Genomic DNA, 24925 nt, shown 5'->3' with positions numbered 1-24925 from the left:
CAGACTCATAAAACATCTTCAGCATTGTCCGGCAGATGTTGAAGGACCTCAGCCTCCTCAGAAAACAGAGGCGGCTCTGGCCCTTCCTGTAAACAGCCTGAGTGTTCTTAGCCCAGTCCAGTGTATTGTCCATGTGTACTCCCAGGTACTTGTAATCCTCTACCATGTCCACACTGACCCCCTGGATGGAAACTGGGGTCACTGGTGCCTTGGCCCTTCGTAGATCCACAACCAGCTCCTTAGACTTTGTCGCATTGAGCTGCAGATGGTTCTGCTCACACCATGAAACACAGTTACCCACCACAGCCCTGTACTCAGACTCATCACCAGGTCTCTGTGTGGTAGCTGAAGTCCGTGGTGTAGATGGTGAAGAGGAAGGGAGAGAGGACAGTCCCCTGAGGGGCCCCAGTGTTGCTGACCACGCTGTCCGACACACAGTGCTGCAGGCACACGTACTGTGGTCTGCCAGTCAGGTAGTCCACAATCCACGACACAAGGGGGGCATCCACCTGCATCGCTGCCAGCTTCTCACCCAGCAGGGCTGGCCGGATGGTGGTGAAAGCACTGGAGAAGTCAAAAAACCTCACCGTGCTTGCCGGCTTGTCCAGGTGGGTGTGGATGCGGTTCAGCAGGAAGATGATGGCGTCCTCAACTCCCAGCCGGGGCTGGTAGGCGAACTGAAGGGGGTCTAGGAGGGGTCTGACCATGGGCTGCAGCTGTTCCAGCACCAGTCTCTCCAGGGTCTTCATTATATGGGAGGTATGTGCCACCGGTCTGTAGTCCTTGGAGCCACTGGGATGCGGCGTCTTCGGCACAGGAACGAGGCAAGATTCAGTCTCAGGTTGAAGACATGTTGAAGGACTCCACGTAGCTGGGGGGCACAGGCTTTTAGCACCCCGGGGCTAACTCCATCGGGGCCTGCAGCCTTGTTTGAGTGGAGTTTCATCAGCTGTCCTCTCACCTGGTCAGTAGTCAGGCACAAAGCAGAGGTTACAGTCGGGGGAGGTGGGGAGTCATTAGTAGTGTGAAGAGGGCCGTTAGCCTGACAGCCAGTTTAGGGGGGAGTAGGACTCTCCCAGGAAGATGGGGGAGGAGGGAGCAGTGGACACAGAGGAGTCTGAGGGCCGACAGCAGCTGAGTTAGAGGGGGGATGAGCAGGAGCCGGTGTGTCGAATCTGTTAAAGAACAGATTAAGTTCGTTGGCCCTGTCCAAGCTGCCTTCAACTCCTCTGCTGCCAGTCGGTCTGAAGCCAGTGATGCTCTTCATGCCGCTCCAGACTTCTCTCACGTTGTTCTGCTGGAGTTTCGGCTCCAGCTTCCTCCTGTACTTCTCCTTGGCCTCCCTGATCTTCACCTTCAGGTCGGCCTGGATTGCTCTCACCTCCTCCCTATTACCATCAGTAAAGGCCCTCCTCTTGGCATTCAGTTTGTCTTTGATGTCCTTTGTTACCCACGGTTTGTTATTTGGATAACAATGGACCATCTTAGTTGGGACATTGCAGTCCACACAGAAGTTAATGTAGCCAGTAATGCACTCAGTGAGCCCATCAATGTCCTCTCCATGAGGCTCACAGAGTACATCCCAGTTTGTCACCTCATTCCTGCAGTGTCTCATAGGCCTCCTCCAAGCATCTCCTCACTGTCCTTGTTGTTAATGTTGTTGTTGTTAATGTTGTTAATGTTAACGTTAATGTTGTTACTGTTAATGTTGTTAATGTTAATGTTGTTGTTGTTAATGTTGTTAATGTTAATGTTGTTAAAGTTAATGTTGTTAATGTTAATGTTGTTAAAGTTGTTAATGTTACTGTTGTTAAAGTTGTTAATGTTAATGTTGTTAATGCCTTTTAACCAGAGGCACATAACAGGGTTTGAGGTGAACCAGGTTGTGGTCTGACCTATCCAGGGAGGGGAGGGGGGAAGAGCTGTATGCGTCCTTAACGTTAGAATACAGCAGGTCCAGTGTCCTCTCCTCTCTAGTAGGACAATTTACATACTGGGTGAAATTAGTCAGTGTTGTTGAAACATTGACATGGTTGAAGTCACCCAAGATTAATTTGAGTGCACTCTGGTGTTGAGTCTGGAGTTGTGCTATGGGAGAATGGCGTTGCACGCCGATGCCGAGTTAGCAGAGGGGGGGTGTAATTATCCACAACAATGGCATGTGAGAATTCACGTGGCAGATAATATGGCCAGAGCCCCACAGCTAACAGTTCAATGTCCGGGCTACAGATACTCTGCTTGATAGTAGCGTGACCAGGGTTACACCATCTGTTGTTAACCAGAACAGCAAGCCCGCCGCCTTTCCGCCTACCGCTCCCGGTGTGATCCCTGTCGGCCCGAACAGTCTGAAGCTGTCGATGGAAACGGGCTAGTGCAGAGAAGCAAATATTGGAGAAATATGATCTCTTTTCCTAGTTCTTGTCAGTACACGTGCCGCAGCATTCTGGATCAACTGGAGCGTTAAGGGACTTATTTGGGCAGCCTGATAATAAGGAATTGTAATAGTCCAGCCTAGAAGTAACAAATGCATAGACCAGTTTTTCGGCATTATTTTGAGACAGGATGTGCCTGATTTTTGCAATGTTACATAGGTGAAAGAAGGCAGTCCTTGAAGTTTGTTACATGTGGGAGTTAAAGGATAAATCCTGATCAAAGATAACTCTGAGGTTCCTTACGGTGGTGCTGGAGGCCAGGGCAATGTCCCTGTTTGGGGCCAAGTACAATAACCTATAATACTTATAATAAACTCAGAGTTTAACATCAGAAAGTTGCAGGTCATCCAGGTCTTTATGTCCTTAAGGCATGCTTGAAATTTAGTTAACTGGTTAGTTTCACCTGGCTTGATCGATAGAAATAATTGGGTATCATCCGCATAACAATGAAAGTTTATGGAGTGTTTCCTAATAATATTGCCTAGAGGAAGCATATATAAGGTGAATAGAATTGGTCCAAGCACAGAACCTTGTGGAACTCTGTGACTAACTTTGCCGTCCACGGAGGACTCACCGTTAACATTTACAAACTGAGACTGATCTGATCGAGAGGATTTAAACCAGCTTAGTGCGGCTCCTTTAATGCATATTACATATTCCAGTCTCTGTAACAGGATGTGATGGTCAATTGTGTCGAATGCAGCACTAAGATCTAAGAAGACAAGTCCATTGTCTGATGCAATTAAAAGGTCATTTGTAATTTTCACCAGTGCTGTCTCTGTGCTATGATGCACTCTAAATCCTGACTGAAAATCCTCAAATAAACTATTGTTATTTAGAAAGTCACACAACTGATTGGCGACTGCTTTCTCAAGGATCTTAGAGAGAAAGGCAAGGTTAGATATAGGTCTATAGTTGGCTAAAACCCCTGGAGTGGGCTTTTTAAGAAGCGGTTTAATTACAGCTACTATAAAGGATTGTGGTACATAGCCTGTTAATAAAGACAGATTGATCATATCCAGTAAAGAAGTGCTAACTAAGGTTAAAACGTTCAGTTCAACAGCAGCTCAACTAAATGTTTCAGAGAACTTTACAAACAGTAAAATACTAACAACTTTATTTTCATGTGTTTCTTTTAAAAAAAAAAAGATTACTTCAATAAGCTGTGGTGTGTTTAAATCCCAAATGACCCCAAAGCTCTCATGACAGTTTCTCTGCTGACTTTTCCCGCCTCCCCACCGGCGACAGCCGCGGCCGGAGGCAGAAGCGATATCTCAGGAATGCCTGGAGGGGATTTCTTCACATGTGACTCAAACGTCCACTTGGACTCAAAGATGAACTGATTCGAATTTGGTGGCCAAAGGTCACTGTGACCTCACAAAACACGTTTTTGATCATAATTCAAGAACTGATGCGGTAATTATGACAAAATTTCACACAGATGTTTAATGGGATACACCGATGATGTGATGACATTTTTTACCCAAAAGGTCAAAGGTCATTGTGACCTCTAAACAGGTCTTTAGCCGTAATTTAAGAATGAATTGGGCGATTCCAGATTTCTCACACATGTTGACGGACGACGCAAAGAGTAATCAATAACTACAGTGCGGGTTTTCCTCCGTCTCTTCTATGCTGCCTTTCACTTCCTGACTCATTCAGAATTTCGAGCGTCATTGGAATCACATGACTGCAAACAACGAATCGGAGCGCGCCTAGCTAATCGTGACCCTGTGAGTTTCACCTGCAGCTCAGAGAGGCTTTGCATCTACTACACTGTGAGACTAGATGTAAGAGATGCACTGCCCAGCTAACGTTAGCAACACAGACAGAGAGATGCACTGAAGCTAGCTAAGGTTAAGCTAGCTAACTTAACCTTACTGTTATTAGCTGACAGCAAACTTGGAGCGGAAGTTTACCTGAGTGCTGTTCCCACACTTCACTCTCATGGTGAACATATTAAACCGAACAATGAGCGGGAGTCTGGCATCAACTCCACACCCTGTTAATAGTTGGTGCCGCCGGTTTGTAGTCTCCCACCTCCTGAATCCGCCTGATCAATACGGTGTAACCTGCATACTACCTGGTATTTATTTCCAGCCCCGTCAGAGGCTTCATTAACGCCTTTTCTTCTTCACCTGTTCCCCTCGAGCTGCCGTAGAGACATGCTGAGCATGCAGGCGGCTGTTGGCTGGTCTTGGAGGGGGTAGGTACTGATGTTTCCTGTGACTCGGGACTCCTTCCCCGCAGCGGTGACTCCTGCGACACCGAGCTAATGCTAGCGGTGCTCTCCCGGGGCCGTCATCGGTTAACGCAGCGTTCAACACATTTAACGTGTAACCGCTGTGGCAGCTGGGTCTGTGCACATGTAATTACCTCACGCGTGACGTAAGTATCGTATCCCTAATCTGTGAGTGGGGGGTCAGTGGCAGCGGTAGCTGCCGCAGCTGCGCATCTTGGGGTCGTTTTCATAAAACTAACTTTAATAACCCTTTACGTCATTCGTCAGCTGAAGCTGTTAGACTTCCGGTTCCGGCCTCTGAGTTCCGGGCTGCTGGTCCGGTGCTGCAAGACCTCTTCCTGAACTGGTGAAGGCCCTGCTTTACTTAAGCAAAAGCACAAAACCATCAGCATGAAAACGTACTTAAAGTACTCATCGTGCAGAATAATATATATTATTAAATCATAATGATCTCATTGTAATGCCTTTACATCCTGCTGGGCAGCTGCTGAATTAATCATAATTTATTTGTTGATTGTATTTCTTGTTATTGATCTGAACCCGTAAAGTAACTAAAATTATCTAATAAACGCAGTAAAAAGTCCAATGTGTCCTCTGCAAAGTGGTGGAAGTAGAACTGTGTTTAAATGCAGCACTTGAGTAAAAGTTCTGAGTCACTTCAGACGGGACGTTTGCAGCGAGCTCTGGGACTCGTGCACTAAACGATTAATTGGCATTTAATGAAAATGATTGACACAGTGTGTAACGCTCCTCAGTCATATCTATGAATTATGATGTCATGAGCATGTGATGTCACACCGGTGCATCACTGTTGCGTGTTGATTCTCAGTGGCCAGTTACGCATACCTGGAATATGCCGCGTTGCTCCCAGTGTGCAGAGACAAACAGTCAGGAGGTGGAGCGGGTCGTCCGCTGATCAGCGGAGGTTCGATCCTCAGCTCCTCCCGTCCGCACGCTGAAGTATCCTTGAGCACCAGACTGAACCAGCGCCTTGCGTTGTGGCTCGCTGCCATCGGTGTGTGAACGTCCAAACTGAAGCCATGTGCGCGCTGTGTATAACTTCACCTGCAGGACCTGAAGCCCGTCCAGGACAAGCAGAAACACCATGCTCTATCGGGGACTGGAGGTAAGAACATCTCCGATTGTTACACAATGTGTTAACTGCTTTGATTTTAACCTGTAAGCCTCACAGTGAATAAAGAAATGCTGGTTTTTCGTGTTGGAGATCAAAATAAGATCATCAGGGTCGTATCCAGGGTCACGTCCCTGTGCACATTTAAACCTTGAACATTAAAAATAAACAAAATCAATAACTGAATTGTATGTATCTATCTGCCCACCTTTTCCCTCAGGGGTTTGTAGCAGCTGTGGCCCCTTTTAACTTCACTGCTATTGGTGGAAACCTGGCAGGTACTCCAGCTCTGATGGTGAGTGTGAAAATGTCTGTTTCCATTCAGCTAACGAGGAATTTATTCCTCGCTCACTCCTGCATCATTTTGAGTTACTCTTCACACACAGCAGCTCATCTGTCCTATAATGTGCAGAAATATTTTCTTTAATAATTTAATAATTGAAAAGAAAAACACACCTGATGTTTGGAGTCAGTATGGATGGTAATATCAGCCTGTCGGTCCTCCACTTTGGTCCAGACCGAAACATCAGCAGCTGCTGGATGGACTGTGATGAGATGTGCTTCATCGTTCATGTTCCCCTCAGGATGAACTGTAACTGCTGATCCTCTGACTTTCCATCTAGCGCCATCATCAGGTCGACATGTTAATGTGTCCAACACTTTGTTTCTGACCAAATACCTGCAGAGCTGATGACGTTCCCATCAGCCTCAGCTGCACTCTGTGTTTACTGCTAACTAGCTAATGTTAGCATGGTGAACATTATACCTGCTAAACATCAGCATGTTACTGTTAGCATGCTGATAGCATTGTAGCATTTAGCTCAAAGCACCGCTGTGTACAGCCTCACAGAGCTGCTAGCGTAGCTGGAGACTCTAGGGACAATCAATCAATGAACAGATTGATGATGCAGGTGTGTTGCCAGCTGGCAAACATCTTCCTCATAGGACACACCTGTGGTTCCTCTCTCCTTGAATGTTTGGGACTTCCTGGCTCAGTACCGGGTCCGAGGACGGGAGGAAGCAGAAAGTGTTCAGCCTCAGTTCATGGGAGCAGTACACTTTACATCTTGCTGTTGTAATGTTACTGTATGTGTTTTATATGGTGTGTAATGTCTTTGTGTTGGGTCTTTTCTAACTCAGTGGAGCTGCTGGTGTTTTTCAGGGTAATGTGGTACTGTGGAAGCCCAGTGACACCGCCATGTCTGCCAGCTACGCGGTCTACAAAGTCCTGAGGGAGTGTGGTCTTCCCCCAAACATCATACAGTTTCTACCAGCGGACGGTCCGGTGTTCGGAGACGCCGTCACCTCCTCTGAGCACCTGGCAGGCATCAACTTCACCGGCAGCGTCCCGTAAGATTTCTTTAATATAAGTTGTGTTTCAGATGTGGATACGGGCTTCATCTACCTGTAATACCACCTGGGAATTCTACTTGCAGTGGATGAACACTTGGTGGCGCTCTGACAGTTTGAGAATCACGTCTGTTTGTAGAGAAACGTCACTCTGCTGCCGCTTTGATGGTTTTATCAGAAGCAAACTAAATGCGCAGAAATAACAGTAAAAATGTAAATAAACTAATTTAGTTAAACACTTTCAAGCCAGTAGCTGTGTTTTTAAATCAGGTTGTCACAGTATCTGTTGTCCACGGCTGCTTTATTCTGTAAAGTTTCTCCTTCGGTTCATTAAATCCCTGCAGACACCTGAAGGCAGCAGGACACGTGTGTTGATAAATCTGCAGCCTCTGATTGGACGAGTGACATCACACACCGTTCACTGTGTTCACCTTCATTAAATTACCTGCAAATGACACCAGAATAAGCATCAACCTCCACACACGTCAGACTGCTTATAACTCTGTATTCTGACAGCAGGGTCCAAAATTAGCACTCGCCAGATGCGAGTAAAAATGTACGTTGGCGCATAAAATAAATGAGGTCAGCCGCCAATGGCGGGTTGCTGAAATAGACTTACTTCACTACAACACATAAGTTGATGGACCACGTTTCGTTTTGCATTGACTCTGCACACTTTTTAGAATGTAACTCTGTGAAACAATCAGAAAATAACGGTTTATTTCTCTGATTCACCGGCTTTCTTGCTACCGGCGCTCCCTCTCCTCAATCACTCTGTCTCTAACAAATGAACACAAACCAAAGGAAGCTTCCTGGTGTCGCTATGTTTCAGCACAGACTGTAAGCCAGACGCAGATAATAATTAATCAATAATACATATTCCAATCAAACAACACACTGCTTAGAGTTTTCTATCATCACCCTTCACTATAATAAACTTCACAGCAAAGACTAACCTCCAGGTTGTTGTGCAGCCATGTCACCGTGTTAGTCTTGTGTTGCTTATTAAAGGTACCATACAAATACTTTGATCGAATCTGTTTTTTCTTGATCTGATGGTATTTGTTGTAAATATTTAAATTCTGTTTTTATTGTAAAGCACTTCTAACTTTGTTTTGAAAGGTGCGATATAAAGTTGTTGTTTTGTAGGACGTTCAAGCGTCTTTGGAAGCAGGTGGCCCAGAACCTGGACACCTACAGGACCTTCCCTCGACTGACAGGAGGTGAGCAGAACCTCTGAAACACAATAATCAGTCAGTTACTGTGGGAACAGAGCAGGGAGGGATGGTTTATACACACAGCTCAGCCTCCACCCAGGGGATCCAGGGGACCCGGCACCCACAGCACTGTTTACTGTCTGTCAAAGAGCGAGGAAGAGGAGAAGAGGGTTTCACCGAATGTTGAACTGGTCCTTGAACACTGATCCTGATCAGTTCACACTTCCCCTCTGAAGTCAGTGATTCTACTGGAGCTCTTTCTTAACACAGGCTCGTTGCAGTGAAGTGTGTGTTGATCTACATGTTAAAATAACGTGTGCTGGCTTTTCTGTCACTGAACGTGGTTCTTCACATTTTCAGAGTGCGGTGGGAAGAATTTCTACTTTGTCCACAAGTCAGCGGATGTTGAGAGCGTGGTGAAGGGCACGATTCGCTCAGCGTTCGAGTATGGAGGGCAGAAGTGTTCGGCCTGCTCCAGGATGTACGTACCAGACGGCCTGTGGCCACAGATCAAACGGGGGCTTCTGGACATCCACAGCAACATCAGAGTGGGAGACGTAAGTACTCACTGGGGCTAAAGTACCACTGGGGCTAAAGTACCACTGAAGTACCACTGGGGCTGAAGTACCACTGGAGCTGAAGTACCACTGGGGCTAAAGTACCACTGAAGTACCACTGGGGCTGAAGTACCACTGGGGCTAAAGTACCACTGGGGCTAAAGTACTGGGGCTAAAGTACCGCTGAAGTACCACTGGGGCTAAAGTACCAATAGGGCTAAAGTACCGCTGAAGTACCACTGGGGCTAAAGTACTACTGAAGTACCACTGGGGCCAAAGTACCACTGAAGATGATGATGATGAAGACAGATGATTATATGTTTTATCAATGAGTCGGCTGATTATTGTTGGATTAATCGTTTAGTCTATAAAATGTTAACTACAAGCTAATGAACTTCTGACTCAACTGTCTGATGTACAAAACTAACAACGCTAACAACGCTAACAACACTAACAACGCTAACGGGTTCAGTGTTGCCACATGACGACGTCACGTGGCTTGTTGAAGATGAAGGAAATGCAGTGTTTTGTTTCTGTGTTAAAGTCTGACAGACTGTGAGATTGTTGTGGTTTGAGGAATCTGTGTCTGATGTTAATGAGGTTGGTCTTCTCTCATTCTTCAGCCTGTGGAAGACTTCAGCACCTTTTTCTCAGCTGTGATCGATGAGAAGGTACAATTTTATTCAGCTGTTACGTCCAAATAAAGTCCATGTGCTCTTTTAGTATGTTGATGTATGACGTTAGTTTATATTCACTGTGTTTCTCCGGCGTTTCCTCCTGCAGTCGTTTGTTCGGATAAAGACGTGGCTCGACCGTGCCAAGTCCTCCTCTAATTTAAACGTCATCGCTGGAGGTAACTGTGACGACAAGACGGGTTACTTTGTGGAGCCGACCATCATCGAGACCACAGACCCACAGGACGCCATCATGAACGAGGTACAAACTGTCGCACTTTTACACCTTCACACCTGGACTGTGGGAGCACCTTGTTTACCTGTAGCTTCAGACTGTGCAGAACTGCAGCCAAAACTCTGCTCATATCAGCAGAGTACATCGGTAACCTTTAACTCCTTACTGTCCAAAAAGATGATGTGCCGGTTCAGGCCTTTTATCTTCTCCAGAGTCCACGTTAAAGTCAGGGGTGGCCCATCTTTTTCTGTACTTCCATTCAGTATTCGTCTGCTGACACTGTCTCTGTTAGTCTTTACGTATTTTACAGCAGCACAGAGAAAATGGTGCTGCTGCTGAATAAATGTAGGGACGCTCGCTGGGGGTGTCGTGGTTAACCCTGGTCATTGTGTGGACTAACGCTCTGGATAAACATGTGAAATGTGTCTCACAGAAACGTCCTCTGGTGTTTGGTTAACTAAGCTGCTCAAACCTTGTTTAACGCGCTGATTCACAGACTGAAAACTGATCCCTCCTGTGTGTGTGTGTGTGTGTGTGTCAGGATATTTACGCACAGAATTCAGTAACGATGTTCTTCATGTATTATTACAAACATTCGGTGACTTATTAACATGTTTTTTCTCGTCAGGAAATCTTTGGGCCTGTTCTGGCAGTTTATGTTTATCCTGAGAAACACTACAAAGAGGTGCTGCAGCTGATAGACAACACATCCCCGTACGCCCTGACAGGAGCAGTGTTCGCTCAGGACAAGTAAGACATGTTCATCTACACAGTCGCATGTCTGTAGGACGAGTAAGACCAGGATCCGTTTTTAATCAAGCTTCTCAGAGTGACTCAGAGTGGTTTTGGCCAGTTAGGACTGCACAGCGACACATGACAGCGCTCCTCCTTTTAGGAGTAAAAGCATTTTTTGAACTCCTCGTTCAGGACGACATTTTAACCCTGGTGAAATGACAGGATGTGGTCTGTAACAGACATGGACATGCAGCAGGACAAAGCCTCCAGAGGGGGGCGCCGGAGAGCTGAAGGGAGGCAAAGATACTGCAGGAGGTGGATCTGAGTCAGAAACCTCCCTCCTCCTCCTCAGAGTCCTAACTCCGTCAGATGGGGTGTTTCTTCAGACGTGAACCTGGCAGGAAAATTTGCCACAACATTTCTGTTTTCTTTCCCCAGTCGCTCCCTGAAACCTTCAGCTTTTTCTCTCGTTGTTTTCGTTGAGTCTCACCTGTGACTCACCCGAGGAGATCAGGGCAGCAAACTGTCTCCTGCCTAAAATAGCTTTTTATTGATGCCTTTGTCATTCTGAATGTTTTAGTTTTCATCTGTCTGGAAGCCCTTTAACAGTGGAAAGTGTTTTACGCAGAAGGTTGATTTGTGTTGCAGGGAGGTGATCGCCGAGGCGGCTGAAGCCTTAAGAAACGCTGCAGGGAACTACTACGTGAATGATAAATCCACCGGCTCCGTTGTGGCTCAGCAGCCATTCGGTGGCGCCAGAGCTTCAGGTAAGAGTCGATCAGAGCAACGCAGGTGAACCCTGTGGCTGCAGGTGCTGATGTCTGTCCCCTCTCCTCTTCATCAAGGAACCAATGACAAACCCGGAGGTCCTCACTACGTCCTGAGATGGACGTCGCCGCAGGTGGTGAAGCAGACCCACGTCCCCCTCACAGACTGGAAGTACCCCTACATGGACTGAGGTGGGGTCCGGTACTGCAGCCTGCTGGTCCAATCGGAGCCCTCCGTCCCTCAGCTGATTCTCCAATCACCAACAACACATACATGTAGACTCGTGTGACGTGAAATGAAGCGTCTCCCCGCTGTCCCTCTGTCTCTGCACTGAGCCTGGACGTGAGTGTATCTGAGGAGTCTTCCATCTAGAAACTGCAAACCACCAAAGTGGAGCCGATCGTGCCGATCCTCGCGGCTCACACCTGATCTCACCTGCTGGTTCCTCACTTACAGAATCTTCACTTGTTGCTCAGTGACGTCGGTCGTCAGAGACGAGGAGTAGTTTCAGTGTTTTCTCTGAATCAAATTAGAGCTCAAACTATCAGTCGATTCGTCAAAATAATCTGCAACAGTTTTTAACAATCGATTTAATCATTTGAGGGGGTTTTTTTAAGCTCAAATGGAAAAATTCTCTGATTCCAGCTTCTGAATTCTGAATATTTTCTTACTCTTCTGTGATAATAAACTGATGCTGGTTGGACATTTATCTGTTTTCTGTCAACAGTTAATCAAGAGAATTCCTGGTAGAATAATCAATAATGGAAATAAAGAAATTCACTTATTTTAGGTCAATATCAGAACGTACTCGGAGTATGTTGCATCTCTAAACACCATTAACGTCTCATATCTGTTAAAGTATGAAACACGTTTCTGATCATCTAAATGAATCTAAATCATTTTAGAGGTTGTTTCCTCTTTCGTCCTGATTCGTTAGATTTCGGTGTTGCAGTAAAATCCGTCTTTTTGTACTTTAACAGTGACGCTCTCGTGGCAAGTGTCCTCTGTTTAACAAGCCACATTAGAGGAAACACACCGCAGTTATTTGCACTGCAATGCAAGTTGGCTGTGAAACTGAAGCAGATGACAACAACATGTAAGCTGCTGTGAAATGTTGAAATACTGATAACGTTTCTAATGACGTCACTTTCTGCTGCTTTGTCTTTTATCAAACAGTGACTACAGTATATTTTCTGAAGAGTATTTTGTATTTTAATCTTTTTCTGTCCTCAACCAGACGCAGCTGATTTATTATGTTTTCAGAACGTGCCTGCCTCAGTAACTCTGTAAATTCAGGTAGTAATAAATATTAAATTATTACCATCAAAATTTGAGCTATTTTGTTTGTTGGCTTCTTCAACTCCATCAGATCTGAACTCACAGACATGAAACTCACATCGAGTCGTTCAGCGCGACTCACACTTCCAGAGGACATCATCGTCTCTGACGTCCGTCCAGAATAAACCTCATGAATCCACTGAGACACCAGAGAAGAAAGCAGCTGCAGAACCTGCCTGAGAATCCTCATGTTTCTAAGTTTCCTTCAGTCTCACAGTGATCCAGAGACAGCTGTCTGTCCACGGGTCCACTGCAGACAGGAGCTGCTGACTGCTGGTTCGGCTGCTCTGATGGGACAGTCTGACTACATGTGAACACATACAGGTTAAAAAAAGAGTTTCGGCTTTGGAAACCCTGTAATTTATAAAAAAGAACCTAAGGAGCTTCTGACTGACTGTATCTGCACACTCAGACTGGATGTACACTTTATGAACACATGAAGATATAAACAATTAAATGTATTAATGATCACTGTTGATAATTCTGTTATTAGACCAGCAGTGTGTATCATAATCACTGTTGTCCTTTATCTGCTTGGGCAGCACAAATCTCTTTACATGCCAGGCCAATAAAGCACAGTGAAGTTGAAAACAAAAGAAGTAAATGGACCCTCGTGCAGATCAATACATAAATAACAAATAATATATTTTGTTACAGGAAGAACAAAATTTAGGCTAATAAACTTAAAGGTACCAGTGAAGACAGAGCCTGCACATTTACAGTTTTGTCATAATTACCGCCTCAGTTCTTGAGTTATGGGCAAAAACGTGTTTTGTGAGGTCACACTGACCTTTGACCTCCAGATTCGAATCAGTTCGTCTTTGAGTCCATGTGGATGTTTGAGTCATGTGAAGAAATCCCCTCCAGGCGTTCCTGAGATATTGCTTCTGCCTCCGGCCGCGGCTGTCGGCGGTGGGGAGGCGGGAAAAGTCAGCAGAGAAAGTGACATGAGAGCTTTGGGGTCGTTTGGGATTCAAACACACCACAGTTTACTGAAGTAATCATTAAAGATTTTTAACAAACAGATTTTTACAGTTTGTAAAGTTCTCTGAAACATTTAGTTGAGCTGCTGTTGAACTGATATATTTGCATTTGTTCAGCCAACTCCTGCGCTGCTGTAATACACTGTTTGACTGAGATGGACTTTAGATGGACAGATGCTGATTTTTAAGAAGGGAATAACTGAGTACTAATCACCACATTCAAACTGCAAACATCTATCAAAGCTGTTGTTTTGTCACTGAGACCTTCAGTGGTAAAATGTTCAGCCACAGTGTGAATGTTACATTTATACACAGATTGTTGAACCTGCATTTACAAACTGCTTTATTATAATAACGTTAATATTAATAAGAACCAGACATTTGGATCTGAACAATGATTGGCCGCTCAAACATGCAGCTATTGATAAACTGATTGTTGTTTCTTTATCTGGATCCTCATCAGCTTCACAGAGTGGCTGCTGCTCTTCATGGCTCCACACACACCAGTCCAAATAATAAAACATGGACAACTATTTCAAATGACACAGGATCCATAAAAAAGAAAAGGCTAAACGAAGCAAACATAAAGAAACAGAGTGAAATCATTTCACATATGAAAAGGTCGACAACAGAAACTAAAAGTGTCGAACTAAATACCAAGAAAAAGAAATAAAACCAATGAAAAACAGTAAGTGAACCAAAGATCAACATAGGTTTGGAATAATGAGGCAGCAGGAGGACAGGTGCAGCTTCACAGGTTCAATTCAGAGACTTTTCCCTTTAAGAAATAAACATCATCATAAATATAATCATCCTCTTTATCTCTAACTGCTCTGTTCCACTGTCACACAGACCTTCACTGCTGATATCTGCAATTTAGCCATAGTGTAAATGAATGGAAACATCCTCTCAGTGAAAGTGTGTGTAACGGTGTGTATGTGTGTGTTAGTATCAGGATCAGAGAACGACAGCGTTCCTCTGTTCCAGTCCAGATTCACTCTGATCCTCTTAGGATTCTTCTGATTTCGGAGATCAGTGGGTGGAATTGGTGGTGAGCGTGCTGAGTATTGACCTTTATATAACAATATTCCCCAGAATCCGGACAGTTTGAGTCCCTTCCTCTGGACAGACTCTGCTAACACACCCAGAAACCAGACTGTACTGTCTCCAACCTCGACCTCCCAGCTGTGAGTCCCTGAGTTGAAGCCCTCAGAGCCCAGGACAGAGTAATAACCATCAAACCTCTCTGGATTGTCAGGAAGCTGCTGTCTCTCTCCTCCTCTCACACTGATCAGATCTTCAGACAGGATGAGTCTTGGACCAGCAGTGTTTGGGTCCAGGATCACAGGAGTGTAGGAGACCATGTCCTTCATCTTGTTCCAGATGTTGAAGGTCAGGTTGCCCAGGTGTTTGGCCTGGTCTATCAGAGCTCCTGAGGGCAGCTGTGGATCCTCCAGCAAGGGGCGCTGCTGGACTCTTTCCACTGCAGCCTTGTAGTTGAGCAGGAATGAGACGTCTTCAGCTCTCAGCTGCTCCTCTGTGGCTCTGACTGTGTCTGAAAGAGCTGCTATCTCTCTGCTCAGAGCCTCCATCTTCTCCTTCAGCATCTGACTCTTCTGCTCCTCTTCCTCCCTCAGTGCAGCCATCCTGGCCTCCTCTTCCTCCTCTAGAAACTGGTGAAGCTTCTTAAACTGCTCCTTAATCTGCCTCTCTGTGTGTCGGGCCTGGACCTTCAGGTGTTCTGCTGTTTGACCAAACTTCACTTTAACTTGTTCAGAAACCTGTAACGTCTTCTTTAAGGGCTCCAGAGTTTCCTGAAGTTTCTTCTTGTGTTGTCGTGCAGCTTCATCGATGGGTCTGAATCTGTGGTCGCTGTGTTTTTCTGAATCTCTGCAGACGACACACACTGGCTGCTGATGGTCCAGACAGAAGAGTTTGAGTTTCTCAGCATGCAGACTGCAGAGAGCCTCTGAAGCTCTCTGATCTCTGTCCTGTAAGAAGGCCTCACACAGGTTCTTTAACGCCCGGTTTAAAGGTGGTTCTGACTTTGAAGACCTTCTCTTACAAACTGGACACTCGTGTGCTGGATTCTCTCTCCACCAGCTCTGCAGACAGTCTTTACAGAAGCTGTGGCTACATGACAGAACAACAGGATCTCTAAAGACCTCATGACAGACCGGACAGCAGAAATCCTCCTCTGATCTGGAAGCCATTTTGTCTCCGAGTGAAGCTGAAACACAACAGACAGCACGTTACAACAGGAAGTCAGTTGTGTTCCCCTCCCTGCTGTAGAAAGTTGCCTCAGTTACTTTCACTTAGAGTGTTTTTCAGTCAGCAGCAGGTTGCAGTTGAAGTATTTCTCTACTTCAGTGCTTCAGTTCTTCAGTACTCCCCCCTGTAACTGTCCTCCCTCAGCTGAAGTCACAGCTTTGTAATGAAGGTAAATCTTACCGTCTGTCTGTCGCTGCGTCTCTTCTCACTGAGAACTGAACAGGAACTGACTGTCTCTTGGTTTGTCTCGGATGAGTCAGGTGGGGGTGGAGCTCTGTCAGGCCACTGTTTCATCTTAAAGGGAACAGATGATAAATATGATGAATATGATCCATCACAGCGCTTTGAGATCGCGTCATTATGTCAACATGACTTTCATGGAAAGAGCAGCAAGAAAACACAAATTAATTTTCAGTTATTTCTGTGATTCTTTACTTTATTAAAATCATGTTAAAGAAAAATGAAGAACATGACAACAATGGCACCACTGCTATCACCTGTTTTACCACTAATAAAATATTAATATTAACTTCATTTACTTTCAGAAACAAGTTACACAAAGATAAAACAGCTGATGAAAGTGGGCAAAGTGCAAGAAATAAAAATAAATGAGTCAAACTCAATAAAAGCCAAGTCAAGCTGTTAATACTTTGCAATGTTTCCGGGATACTTTGCTGATATTTAAAACACATTTGTCAGATGTTTTAATGTAGCAGCTGCAGCTAGTCGGTTAGCGTAGCTTGGCTGGTATGTAAATGCAGAGTAATTCTCTGCTGCTGCCAAAGCCAGCGTTGAGTTCAAACCCAGACTTACACTGAACTGCAGCAGTAAGAGCTTCACGTAGAACAAAGCGGCGGGAATCAAACGAGGACGTTGTGGTTTTGTGGTATGGGACCATCTTGCTATCAGGTGGCCCGGCTGCCATGTTGGTACATCAATGTGGAGGTGGGCGTGGTTAGCAGTCAGCTGCAGGGAGAGAGAGAGGTGGGGGAGGGGCTCAGGTGAGCAGTGCCAGGGAGACCTTGTGGCTCATTGACTAATTATGCTCTCCCTTCATGTGCAGTAGCGTGCTGGACCTCGGTCAAAGAAAAGGTTACAATAGTCCAACCTGGAAGTAACAAATGCATGCACTAGTTTTTCGGCATCATTTTGAGACAGGATGTGGCTGATTTTTGCAAAGTTACGTAGGTGAAAGAAGGCAGTCCTTGAAGTTTGTTTTACGTGGGAGTTAAAGGACAACTTGATCAAAGATAACTCCGAAGTTACTTACGGTGCTGCTGGAGGCCAGGGCAATGGCATCTAGAGTAACTATATTTTTAGATAATCTGGCTTGAACGATAGATATAATTGGGTATCATCTGCATAACAATTTAAGTTTATGGAGCGTTTCCTAATAATATTGCCTAGAGGAAACATATACAGTATAAGGTGAATAGAATTGGTCCAAGCACAGAACCTTGTGGAACTCCATGACTAACTTTGGCGTGCACGGAGGACTCACCGTTAACATGTACACACTGAGATCGATCTGATAGATAGGATTTAAACCAGCTTAGTGCGGCTCCTTTAATGCCAATTACATGTTCCAGTCTCTGTAATAGACTGTGATGGTCAGTGGTGTCAAACGCAGCACTAAGATCTAACAAGACAAGTACAAAGACAAATCCATTGTCTGATGCAATTAGAAGGTCATTTGTAATTTTCACCAGTGCTGTCTCTGTGCTATGATACACTTTAAATCCTGACTGAAAATCCTCAAATAAACTATTGTTATTTAGAAAGTCACACAACTGATTGGCGACTGCTTTCTCAAGGATCTTAGAGAGAAAGGGAAGGTTAGATGTAGGTCTATGGTTGGCTAAAACCCCAGGATCAAGAGTGGGTATTTTAAGAAGCTGTTATGGTATAGCTTAGCTGGTATGTAAATGGAGAGTAATTCTCTGCTGCTGCCAAAGCCGGCGTTGAGTTAAAACCCTGACTTACACTGAACTGCAGCATTGAGAGCTTCACGCAGAACAAAGCGGCTGGAATCAAACGAGGACGTTGTGGTTTTGTGGTATGTGACCATCTTGCTATCAGGTGGCCCGGCTGCCATGTTGGTACATCACTGTGGAGGTGGCCGTGGTTAGCAGTCAGCTGCAGGGAGAGAGAGGTGGGGGAGGGGCTCAGGTGAGCAGTGCCAGGGAGAGCTTGTGGCTCATTGACTAATTATGCTCTCCCTTCATGTGTAGTAGCGTGCTGGACCTCGATCTGCCACACAGACGAGACAGACAGCCAGGCTGGGGAACTTTGGATCGATTGTTTAAACCGTGATAAGAAGAAGAAGTGTGGAAAATATTTTCCTTGATATAGACATATATAGACAATCAAGTTCTATAATAATTCAGGTCGTGTTGCTCAGTGAAAAGTATTCCTGATTAATGCATATAGTGTTGTAACGAAGCCTTTATTTTTATATAGTTTGGAATATACTGTAGATTATAAACAGTGTCTACAGTTGATGGACATACATGAGAGCTGTGAGAATAAAATGTGCACACGTGATACCAACAGCTGTGGTCTTTGATGTGTTTTGCCGAAGGTCGGAGGGTGCTCGTTTGTTGCAGAGTTATGATGTGCTTCATTTTAATCAAAGATTCCATTGAACAGCGTCTGGGAAGCTTTGTGATAAACTCTGATAAAGAGACAAAACAAGATGCTCTTCTCAGGAGTCTGTCTCTCTGCCCGGATCCTCCTGTTTTAGTTTCTCACAAACAACCTTATCTTTACCCAGCGCGACCAAGCAAGAGGCGTAATGGTTCAGTGTTTTTGATGATTACTGGAAGAAAGTGTGTGAGCAGTCTGTTCAAATAAAAGATGTTACATGCGAAACGCATTGCTGCGTCTGTGTTTATGCCGGGGGAACCCGGTAGCAACAGTTGTGCTACAATCACATCAGAGGAACTTTTCATCGTTTTAGTAAAAGTGTTCATTCATTGGAAATGTGTTTTACGTTGTCCTGTTTCTCACACTTTTACAAGAAGCTTTAATTCACAGTGTTCTTATGAGAGCAGTGTGGCAGTTTTGATTAGCTCAGTTCCAGTGTGTGCAGCTAAGCACGGCTCGTTGTGTTTCTATAGTGTTTACTGTTTGAACCAGCGGTGCTGATTTGAGGAAAGGTTTAGGGTAAACAAATGTTGTAGTTAACGATCTAAAAAGGACCCAAAAGCAGGACGCGAAGACAGAGAACTGGAAGTTAGTTCAGACAGGTTTTATTTGCACAATGATACAGTGGATCACTGGTAGGTGAGGGCTCCAGAGCAGGCGAGGCAGGCGGAGGACTTCTGCTGAGGCTCGTGGCGTACTGGCAGGACTCCGAGGGCGAAGGCGGTGAGCAGAGTGTGCTGAAGTTGGCTCGAGTAGCACGGTAGGCAGAGAGGTGAAGGCAGCTAGACTGAAGAGACTCTGGTTTATCATGCTGGCTAAGATCACCGGCAGGAAATGGATCTGAAGCAAAGACAGTCAGACAGGGAAAACTAGACTGGGCCAGAATTTGGCCGTAGCAAAGTGCCACAGTGGTGCACTGAGACGATCTGGCAATGAATGAAAGGTAGAGCCAGGTAGATATACTGTGAGGCTTGATTGGATGATGAGCATCAGGTGTGCCGGTGATCAGCAGCAGGAGGGAGACCAGAGTGCCACGCCCAGACCAGGACACACACACAGACTGAGAGACAGACAGGGGACCGACCAGCAACACAGGGAGGGATGAAACACAACAGCACACAAGGAGAGGGGGGACAGATGTGGCTGGACTGTGACAACAAACTGAAATAGCAGCCAAGATCATTCACTCCCAGGCTTTGCTTTTTTGTTGCATGCACAGCCCAAAGCTGCAGAAGCCCTGAGAGGCAAGTGAGGAAAAAACATTATGCTGATCCAATTTCTAAGTCTGATCTAAATTCTTTTCTCTCCTGTGTTGATGACTTAAGAACAGGTGAAAACTCACCTGGAAGAAAACATCAATGCTTTTTGTCCTATTTAGAACATGGGGTAGTGGTGCACCCCCAATCTTGCCTTTTTAGATGCGGATCACCCACTTAGGGATTCTTTGAGCAATTTCTATGCTGTTACGCTGCCTGAACTCGCAGACATCATGTTGCTTATGAGAGTGTCCTCCAGCCCTCTGGACAAAATCCCAACTAGGTTTTTATTGTAAGTTATGGATTGTATTGTGCCCCTTTTACAAATTATTTTTAACAGCTCGCTGTCTACTTGCTGCGTCCCTGATTACTTTAAAACAGCTTGTGTCCAGCCAGTCCTAAAAAAAACCTGGGCTTGATCCCACCCTCCTGGATAACTATCGCCCAATCTCCAAATTGTCTTTCATTTCGAAGATTCTAGAAAAACTTGTATCCAAGCAGCTTCTTGCTGCTGTGGAAAACAATAATACCTTTGAAAAGTTCCAATCTGGCTTTTGTCAGCACCACAGCACTGAGACAGCCCTTCTCAAAGTCACCAATGACCTTTTAATGAATGCAGACGCAGGCATGTATTCAATTCTTGTGCTGCTGGACTTAAGTGCTGCCTTTGATACAATTGATCATGGCATTCTTTTAGATAGACTGAGGCACTGGGTGGGCATATCTGGCACTGCACTAGACTGGTTCTCATCTTATCTGTCCAATGGGATATTCTGTGTCAGCATTAATAACTTCATGTCATCCTTTTCCCATATCAAGTATGGTGGGCCTCAAGGTTCAACTCTGGGACCAATACTGTTCTCCTTATACATGCTTCCTTTGGGTGATGTAATCTGCAGACATGGTATTTCTTTTCATTGTTATGCAGATGACACACAGTTGTACCTCCCTGTCAAGCCCACTGAGTTTTCTGCAGGACTGCCTGTCTGACATAAAACACTGGATGTTGATACATTTTCAACTCAAATAAAACTGAAATCCTTGTTACTGGGCCCCAACACATCACTAAACAAATACTGCCATCTACTGGTAACCTGTCAAAACATATCAAGCCTGTTGCTAGAAATCTTGCTGTCCTGTTTGATAACAATTTATGTTTTGAGCAACATATCACTAAGTTTGTCCAATCATGTTTCTATCACCTCAGAAACTTTGCAAAAATCTGATCTATTTTAAATCTTAGTGATGCAGAAACTGTTGTACATGCTTTTATCTCCTCACGCCTTGATTATTGTAACAGCCTGTTCACTTGTCTTAATCAAAAAACTTTGACACAACTGCAGACTGCACAGAACTCAGCTGCTCGGCTGTAAACCAGGACCCAGAGGTGCGACCACATAACAGCTGTTTCAGCCTCTTTACATTGGCTCCCTGTTGGTTTTAGGATTGATTTTAAGATCTTATTGATTACTTTTAAGGCTCTTCATGGCTCCAGACTACATTTTAGACCTTGTAATCCCTTATGAACCTTCACGTAGTTTGAGATCTTCGGGCAGGGGTCTCCTGTCTGTTCCTGAGTCCAGGATGGAAACTAAGGGGGACAGAGCTTTTGCCATCAGGGCCCCGAGGCTCTGGAACAAACTGCCCGAAGACATCATGTTGGCTGAGTCAGCATCTTCTTTTAAGTCTCTTCTCAAAACACATTTTTATCTGAAAGCAGATCCTGATTTTACCTGAACTGGCTGTTTATTTTATTGTTTATTTTATTGCTTTTGTGTATTTTATGTATTTTATTTCTTAATATTTTGTCATTCACTGTGGTATTTTATTTCTCTTGTTGTGAAGCACTTTGTACTTTGTTTTGATAAGTGCTCTATAAATAAAGTTTTATTATTATTACTTCAGCCTCAAAATGAGTATTACAATAACAAAGACTTAGAAAAATTATCCTGAAAAAAAAGTCACCTGGCAAAACCTTTTTCACCTGTTAAGTCAAAGCCACACTGGACACCATTTTGTTTTTGATAGCGGTCAGTAAAGCTAGCAGCCTACACAGACAGGCCAGCAGGGACCCACTACGGTTTAACACCCTCTTGTGACAAAGTCAAGGGGGATTATCCACTAGAATTAAATACCAAAAATTGACATTATGTTATAGCTCGGTATTTCTCACTAAACTCTGTTTCGCAGGAAACATTTTTAGTGGGAGCTTTTATATCGTATGTACTGAAACAAAGACACCTTCTCCAAAGTTCAGTAACGCTTCAACACAACTGTCGTAGATGTAGTCCGACCTTAAATTAATGTTTTTGCATTAAACTGGTTCAACTTTTCACCTCCAGCTGTTTCCTCCAGTTAGTTTTTATGCTAAAATGACAGCTTCGGGTTCAGCAGAGTGGAAAAATACTGAAGTTACATGAAAGAATTGGAGTGTAAAATGCAGAAATGTAAAGTATGCAGACAGTTAATATGTCTGAATCAGGGCAGTAGGCAGATTACAGAGCGCCATTCAACAGGTGGAGGATCCAGTGCTGATCGGCCAAGAACAACGATCCTGATCCTCAAACCACTGAAACAGCTGCAGGGGATTTTCCTTCCTGTAACCTCAGGTCAGAAATAAAGATCATCAGACTAGAGCTGCAACGTTTAGTCTATTCGTCGGTTAATCAATTAGTTGATCGATTAATCAGCAACTATTTTCATATTTAATCATTGTTGTAATTTTTCTAACAAACATTTAAGGGTTCCAGCCTCTCAAATGTGAAAGTTTGCAGCTATTTCATTTCTTACATGATAGTAAGTGTAATATATTTAGGCTTTAGATTGTCCGACAAAACAAGACCTTTGAAGACGTCACCTCAGGTTGTGATCAGCATTCCTTTAGTTTTTTTCAGCACATCCTCATACCTAAACGACAGAATAGGTCGATTGTCAGTGACTCCCAAAACGACATATACGACCATTGGAAAATTTGAGCGACAGGCGTACTGATGTAGGTCAGTTCAATTCAGTTTTATTTATATAGCGCCAATTCATAACAGAAGTTATCTCATCGCACTTTTCCTATAGAGCAGATCTAGTTTGGTTCGGTTTAGGCAACAAAACTACTTGGTTAGGTTTAGGAAAAGATTGTGGTTTGGGTTAAAATAAGTTACGTAACTCACATGACGTAAGTCAACTACGTAACGTTATTTAACTTAAAACTTTAAATAAGTCAAAGTTGACTTGGTCTTAGTTTCACACGGGACATGAACCCCATTTTTATCCCATTACTGCATGTTACAAACTCGACATCTTCTCTCTCTCGTAGTTCTGTGCTTTCTCATTTCTCTCCTTCTGTCACTTTCAGCAGGTATTTCTGCCTCCGGAGCTGCAGAGTCTGGATCTGTGGTTGTGGGCCACCTGCTGCCCCCGTGTTCCTGCAGAGTCTGGATCTGTGGTTGTGGGCCACCTGCTGCCCCCGTGTTCCTGCTCGACAACTGCTGCTACAGTGGTTGTTATTGGCTCTGTTACTGATGCTGACATTATTATTCCTATAGCTGTCATTCCTATTATTATTAATTTATTAATATTAACACTACAATTACTATTCTACTATATAAAAAAAAATCTAGGTGGTATTTGCATTGTGCCTCCCTCTCCTGCAAAACCTTTCTCTTTCTCTCTCTCTCTCTCTCTCAGATGGGAAAATTGCAATGAGATAACTTCTGTTATGAATTGGCGCTATATAAATAAAATTGAATTGAACTGAAAGTCTTGTGTTAGTTTGACTCAACCACCCACTTTATCCTAGGTCACACGACTTCCTCCTTTGCTCCCGTCATAATTATTATGACCACTAGAGGTCGCGGCCTAACAAGAAACGTAACTATGGGTCATAATAAGCTGCTTTCACAGTCGACCTATACGGACATTTTTCTGGTGAGGACGGACGGGTTTTTCTAATGTTTTTCTGACCAAACTATTAATTGATTAATCGAGAAAATATTCGGCAGATTAGCTCAAGTTGTAGCCCACAGCTAATGCACTGACTCTGTCTGAATCACTTCCTATCACACACATCAATATTTTCACATGTATCACTGTTTAAGCACTTTACACAACACACCCCATGTCACCACTCACTCCCCCCTTTTTAAAGATGAGTTCCAAACTACGAATCTTTAAACAACCCACGAGGGAACCTAATGAGTGAGGCAAGAGTGTGTAGAAAAGAACCGGCCTGTAAGAAATACCCCTGTCTGACAGTGAAACATTTGGCCAAAATACTGCAATGATTCACACAGCGGTCCCAGATCTGCCCTGCTGACACATCTGGCACGCACACCCCTCACGGTAGTGTGAATCGGTATACCCCGGGCCCCGTTGAATAAACCCAGACAGAGAGTGCTGCCACAGCCACTAGGTTCACTGGATCACAGCAGTGAACGAGCCTCGGACACTCAGGGCAGCAGGCCTCCACGTCTCCACCCTTCCTTGTCTGGGAGGTTGAGGTACAGAGTCCCAGACTCTTAGCCATGCACGGTCTTAACCTGCTGCTCCGAGCGCCCAAGTCCTCTCACACAAGTGAAAACGCAGACAACGCCAAATTGCAGAATAAAGAAACACTCGAGGCAATCACTTGTCTTTCTGTAGGTTTACTTCAAGCGTCTGCAGACGGACTCACAGCAGCAAAACATACATCAGTATAATCTGCTCTGAATGAGTCCAGAGGGAGAGGAGCATCAGTTATTTATCCAGTCTTCAGGGTCAGGCTCCTCAGTGTCCCTGAAGTCTGGACATAACAGTCAATAGCATGTTTTATAGTTCCATATCATCATTATCAATGACCTGTTCTCATCACGCAGTCCAAACAATCATACACAGATCAAGTATTGACGCCAAACAGATATGTGCCTGGTATACAAAATAGTCACATATATAGGTCAGGACTTTGACTAGGCCACTCCAAAGTCTGTCAGCCTCACTAGAATGCTGTATCAAATTCACATCTGAATCCATATAAGGTTCAGCTATTATGCAACAGATGTTGAATAAACATTCGCAAACAGTTTGCTCAACTTATCTCCACTAGGCCACTCCAAAGTCC

General features: G+C 44.5%; 2 protein-coding genes across 3 annotated transcripts; one reads left to right on the top strand and one right to left on the bottom strand.

The window, feature by feature from the left end:
• The first annotated feature begins 5735 nt into the window (after positions 1–5735).
• LOC122886373 (delta-1-pyrroline-5-carboxylate dehydrogenase, mitochondrial-like) lies at positions 5736–12051 on the top strand. Of its 2 annotated transcripts, XM_044218465.1 has the most exons (10): positions 5736–5800; positions 6027–6101; positions 6969–7156; positions 8306–8379; positions 8734–8930; positions 9554–9601; positions 9714–9866; positions 10468–10589; positions 11223–11341; positions 11420–12051. In XM_044218465.1, exons 1-10 carry the CDS (start codon positions 5780–5782, stop codon positions 11530–11532), a joined length of 1110 nt encoding a protein of 369 aa, XP_044074400.1. In that variant the 5' UTR covers positions 5736–5779; the 3' UTR covers positions 11533–12051. The 2 variants fall into 2 exon arrangements, with proteins under 2 accessions (XP_044074400.1, XP_044074390.1); XM_044218455.1 differs by lacking the exons at positions 5736–5800; positions 6027–6101 and adding an exon at positions 6765–6881.
• A 1253-nt stretch (positions 12052–13304) lies between these two features.
• Positions 13305–16297, bottom strand: LOC122886337 (nuclear factor 7, brain-like). Its single transcript, XM_044218371.1, has 2 exons — positions 16115–16297; positions 13305–15893 (listed from the first exon to the last, which is right to left on the bottom strand). Exon 2 carries the CDS (start codon positions 15874–15876, stop codon positions 14488–14490), a length of 1389 nt encoding a protein of 462 aa, XP_044074306.1. The 5' UTR covers positions 15877–15893; positions 16115–16297; the 3' UTR covers positions 13305–14487.
• Positions 16298–24925: the final 8628 nt, after the last annotated feature.

Source organism: Siniperca chuatsi, linkage group LG2, assembly GCF_020085105.1.
Source record: "Siniperca chuatsi isolate FFG_IHB_CAS linkage group LG2, ASM2008510v1, whole genome shotgun sequence".
NCBI classification, from domain to species: domain Eukaryota; kingdom Metazoa; phylum Chordata; class Actinopteri; order Centrarchiformes; family Sinipercidae; genus Siniperca; species Siniperca chuatsi.
The sequence above is the reverse complement of the archived record's forward strand: the minus strand, read 5'-3'. Positions and strand labels throughout refer to the sequence as shown.

Coding starts and splice junctions, on each gene's coding strand:
- LOC122886373 (XM_044218455.1), top strand. CDS start 6,780: ATGTTTGGGACTTCCTGGCTCAGTACCGGGTCCGAGGACGGGAGGAAG. Junction 8,931..9,553: donor GCAACATCAGAGTGGGAGAC/GTAAGTACTCAC, acceptor CTCATTCTTCAG/CCTGTGGAAGACTTCAGCAC. Junction 9,867..10,467: donor AGGACGCCATCATGAACGAG/GTACAAACTGTC, acceptor TTTTCTCGTCAG/GAAATCTTTGGGCCTGTTCT.
- LOC122886337 (XM_044218371.1), bottom strand. CDS start 15,876: ATGGCTTCCAGATCAGAGGAGGATTTCTGCTGTCCGGTCTGTCATGAG.